This window comes from Eimeria acervulina, genomic scaffold, assembly GCF_000499425.1.
Source record: "Eimeria acervulina Houghton genomic scaffold, Eah_scaff506, whole genome shotgun sequence".
Classification (NCBI taxonomy): domain Eukaryota; phylum Apicomplexa; class Conoidasida; order Eucoccidiorida; family Eimeriidae; genus Eimeria; species Eimeria acervulina.
In genome coordinates, this window is record NW_013549756.1 from 1 (window position 1) to 5,067 (window position 5,067).

Here is a 5,067-nt window from a genome sequence, read left to right on the forward strand (position 1 = left end):
AGGGTTTAGGGTTTAGGGTTTGTAGAGGGTTTAGGGTTTGGGGTTTGTATGTATTTGGTAGAGTCTTTAGGGTTTCTTAGAGGGTTTAGGGTTTAGGGTTTCTTAGAGGGTTAAGGGTTTAGGGTTTCTTAAAGGGTTTCGGGTTTAGGGTTTATTAAAGGGGTTAAGGGTTTAGGGTTTAGGGTTTCTTAGAGGGGCTAAGGGTTTAGGGTTTGTTCTAGGAGTTAGGGGTTTAGGGTTTAGGGTTTTTTTGAGGGTTTGGAGTTTAGGGTTTAGGGTTTGTTACAGGGATTAGAGGGTTTCGGGTTTAGGGTTTAGGGTTTGTTATACGAGTTAAGGGTTTAAGGTTTAGGGTTTGTTATACAGGTTAAGGTTTTAGAGTTTGTATGACGAGGTTTGTAGTTAAGTATAGGGCTAACATGAGGGTTTAGGGTTTATTAGGGGGTTTAGCATTCGTAAGAGGGTTTAGTGTTTGCATGAGGGTTTAGGGTTTGTTAGAAGCTTTAGGGTTTAGGGTTTAGTGTTTAGTGTTTAGGGTTTAGGGTTTAGGGTTTAGGGTTTAGGGGGTATGTTTAAGTAAGCTGAGTCTGAAACAACTAGGAGCTCTTCTGTTGAAATAACTTTCTATTTATGTATTTAGCTGCTGCTGCATGCAAAAAAATTATTTTAAAATCAGCAGCAGCAGCAGCAGCAGCAGCAGCAGCAGCAGCAGCAGCAGCAGCAGCAGCAGCAGCAACAGCAGGGAGAATCGGCAGCAGCTGCTCCATCGATGTTTTATGTTTAATGTCTTTTTCTTTTATGTTTAAAAATTATTTTGTTTTTTATTTTATATTTTTTAGTTATAACTTTAAATTTATTTTTAAACTTGTTTATTTATTGTTTACAGCAAATCTGCAGCTTCCTTCACAATGCCTTGCAGCTTCTTCTTTCTTTTTCTCGTCTTCACCGATGTTATTTAACTCATTTAAACGCCCTCTGCAGCGGCTGGGCTGTGCACTGACCTCCACTAGCTGCAGCAAGAGCAGCAGCAGCAGCAGCAGCAGCAGCAGCAGTAGCAGCTGTTTCTGCTGCAGCGCCGACTGGGGGCTGCTGCTGCTGCAGCGGCACCTCAATTCAGGCTATATTGCTGCAGCAGCTGCGCAAAACTCTGCTGCTGCTCCCCCTCATGATGGACTTCGCCCCCCTTCAACATCAGCAGCAGCAGCACAAACAGCAGCACAAACAGCAGCACAAACAGCAGCAGCAGCAGCAGCAGCAGCAGCAGCAGAGCCTTCTCCGTTTGATAGCGAGCAGCTTTCAGAAGATTCGAGCGATGAGGGGGGCCCCGAGGGGCCCCTGCATTTTGATATTGAGGGCCCAGCGCATGCAAACCTGTGGCTAGGAGACAGTCTCTGCGGAGCAGCAGCAGCAGCAGCAGAAGCAGCAGCAGCAGCAGCAGGAGAGGGAGAGGCGGAGGCAGCAGCAGGTCGTGCGACAGTAGAAACAAGAACAGCAGCAGCAGCAGCGAATGCTGCTGCAGGAGCTTCTTCGTGGTGCGCTGCTGAAGAAGACTGCGATGAGGCTGTCGCGCAGCTGCTGGCCAGAACAGCAGCAGCAGCAGCACCAGCAGCAGCAACAACAACAGCAGCAGCAGCAGCAGGAGACAATCAAGAGACACAATTTCTTCAACGTCGAGGACTGAAGGGAACTCCATTGGGAGCAGCAGCACTGGACAGCAGCAAAAGGCGTAGAGACGCTTTGCTGCAGCGCCTTGCACTAGCAGAGAAACTTGCTGCTAAGGGGACAGACAGCAGCAGCAGCAGCAGCAGCAGCAGCAGCAGCAGTGTGATTGCATTTATGAACGAAGAACAGAGAATGGGGGGCAAGAAAAAAATAAAAAAACAAAAAGACAAACAGCCGGCAAGCCGTGTACGTGGAGTCTTTGCTGCTGCAGTTGCTTCTGCTGCTGTTGCTGCTTCTGCTGCTGTTGCTGCTGCTGCTACTGCTTCTGCTGCTGCTGCTGCTGCTGCTGCTGCCGGTGCCTCTGCTGCCGATGCTCTTGTTGTTGTTTCCGTTGCTTCTGGTGCTACTGCTGCTGCTGCTGCTGTTGCTGTTGCTGTTGCTGCTGCTGCTGCTGCTGTGATGGTGTTTTTGTTTCTGCGGGGGCACTTCATCTTGCTGCTGTTTCTGCTGTATCTGCTGCTGCTTCTGCTGCTGCTGCTGCTGCTGCTGCAGGTGTGGGTAACGAAGGTGTGCGATATCGACAGCCTTGCAGCAGCAGATATGAACAGAGCTTTTATGCTGCTGCTGGTGCAGCAGCTGCCTGCTGAAGTTGTGCTGCAGCTGCTAACGCGTATTGGGGTGTATAGGGACTGCCCAACGCAGAGGGCTTATGAATGCTTGTCTGCTGATTTTGCTGCTGCAGTATCTCGTTGCATGGAGCAGCAGCGAACTCCAGCAGCAACAGCAGCAGCAGCAGCAGCAGCAGCAGCAGCACTCCTCACCAGGTGTATACACACCTTGCCTCTTCCTTTTGCTGTTGATTATGTACGACGATTCGGCGTATTTTCTTCTTCATTTATCTCTGCTCTCATCAACAAAACAGCAAACCCTAAGCCCTTCGATTTCATCAGATACCAGAAACAAGGAGGCAAGCTGCTGCTGCTGCTGCTGCTGCTGCTGCTGCTGCTGCTGTTGCTGCTGCTGCTGCTGTTGTTGTTGCTGTTGCGGTTTTTGTTGCCGCTGCTGAGGGTGATGCTAAGGCTGATGCTGCGGATGCTGATGCTGCTGCTGCTGCTTAAGAAGCAGCAGCAGCACTACGATTACCACCACCACCAGCATCATCATCATCATCATCAGCAGCAGCAGCAGCATTAGCAGCAGCAGCATTAGCAGCAGCAGCAGCAGATGTGTGTTTTTGCTGCTCAGGTGTGAGGCCCTTACCTGCTATACTGAGTCATCCCTATCGCTTGTCTTCATATACTCAGCTCTTAGGAGAGTGCTCATTAAAGAAATATCTGTATATACACCTCAAGAGACACGGGGTGCTGCCACCGCAGCAGCTGCTGCAGCAGCAGGAGCTTCATGTTAAGCAGCTGCTGCAGCAACCGCAGCTTGTTTTGTCTCCTCACCCTCAACATAATGTAGACATTCATAACCCACAACTTGCTGCTGCTGAGAAGATGCTGCTGCCCCCCAGCAACAGCAGCAGCAGCAGCAGCAGCAGCAGTAGCGTAGGTTCCAGCAACAGTGCCAGTAGCATTGACAGCAGCAGCAGCAACAGCAGCAGCAGCAGCAGCAGGAAGAGGAGCAGGAGGAAGGATGAGGAGGTCCCTCGACCCCCTCTGTATGATATCATTCTTGCTGCTGAACATATGGGTGTAGATTACAGAGAACTTCTTCAGCGCAGCAGCAGCAGCAGCAGCAGCACGAGCCTGCAGCAGCAGCAGCAGCAGCAGCAGCTAGAAGAAGAGGAGGGAAATGAAATGTACACCGTAGAGACAGACCCGCTGCAGATGCAGCGCGTGCCTGTTGCAGCACCAAGGCAGCAGATGACCAGTGTTGCTGTTCCTGATGCAGCAGCAGCAGCAGCAGCAGCAGCAGCTGCAGCAGCAGCAGAATCAGACGATCCTCCAAAACTGAGGCCGTGGTGGAGGACCCGTTGGGGTGAGTGGGGTGATTCCTTCTCCTACAAAGGTAAGCATTCGAGGTCTTGCTGCTGCTGCTGCTGCTGCTGCTGCTGCTGCTGCATCTGCATCTTCTGCTGCATCTGCATCTGCATCTGCTGCTGATGCTCCTGTTGCATTACCTGCTGCAGCACTGGCTGCTGCTGCCCCTTTAGATGCTGATGCTGTTGCTGTTGCTGTTGCTGCTGCTGCTGCTGCTGCTGAGTAGGGCATGTGGGGTGTGTGATGTTTGCGGTGTCTGAAGGAGTGCGTTATAAAGTTGTAGAGGGTAAGGGATGGACGCGGCTGCCACTGCAGCAGCAGCAGCAGCAGCAGCAAAGACGTTTAGGGCCCAGAAGGAGACACCAGCCTCATGCTGTGCTGCGGCAACGCAGGAGACAGCGCGCTGCTGTCTCTGTTGCTGCAAGAACGCAGCTGCTGCAGCGTGATGCTGCTGCTGCAGCAGCAGCAACAAAGCCTGCTGCTGCTGCTCCTGTTGCAGCAGCAGCAACAAAGCCTGCTGCTGCAGCAGGCAGCAAAAAAAACACTCAACTCTAAAGCAGGTCGCTGTCTACAGCAGATAAAAGAAGGAGACTAACAGAGACAATGAAGAGACAGTAAAGACAAACAAATAAACAAATGCAAACAAACAAAGACAGCAACAAAAGGAGACAGTGAAAGAGAGAAGAGACAAAGAAGAGAGACAGAGGAGACAGCTAATAAACAGAGACAGACAGACCGAGACAGACAGACACTTACAAGCAGCAGCAAAGGAGACAGATAGACAGCTAAGAGCAGCAACAAAGGAGACCGATAGACAGCTTAGAGCAGCAACAAAGGAGACAAACAGAGACAGCAACAGCGTGCTGCATTTGGAGACAGAAAGAATAATCAGCAGACAAAATCGAGGGGGAAGATGCAGACACTCGCACTGATGCTGCTGCTGCTGCTGCTGCTGCTGCTGCTGCTGCTGACCCTGCTGCTGCTGCTGCCCCTGCTGCTTAAACAACTTCTGCTGCTGTCCCTGCTGCTGCTTTTCCTGCTGTTCCTGCTGGTGTTGCTGCTGCTGCTTGCTGCTGCTACTTGCTGCTGCTACTTGCTGCTGCTGCTTGCTGCTGCTGCTTGCTGCTGCTGCTTGCTGCTGCTACTCGCTGCTGCTGCTTGCTGCTGCTACTCGCTGCTGCTGCTTGCTGCTGCTACTTGTGGGGCTGCCAGCAAGAGAGGAGGTGCAGCAGTAAGAAGGCAACAGAGCAGGAGACAGAAGAAACTGTCTCCTAAAGACGCTCGAGGCAGCACTGTCTCCTCTAACAAGGAGACAACTGTCTTATTATAATTATATTATCTTCTTTATACGTTTATTATTATTAATATTATGAATTATATTGTTATTATTTATTATCTGTATTATTATTCTATTAATATT

At 50.6% G+C, this 5,067-nt stretch overlaps 1 protein-coding gene across 1 annotated transcript; it reads left to right on the forward strand.

Moving 5' to 3' along the window:
• Positions 1–948: 948 nt before the first annotated feature.
• Positions 949–4,202, forward strand: EAH_00040870 (hypothetical protein, conserved; the record flags this gene model as incomplete). Its single annotated transcript, XM_013395204.1, has 4 exons — positions 949–1,908; positions 2,215–2,488; positions 2,908–3,675; positions 3,910–4,202. 4 exons carry the CDS (start codon positions 949–951, stop codon positions 4,200–4,202), a joined length of 2,295 nt encoding a protein of 764 aa, XP_013250658.1.
• Positions 4,203–5,067: the final 865 nt, after the last annotated feature.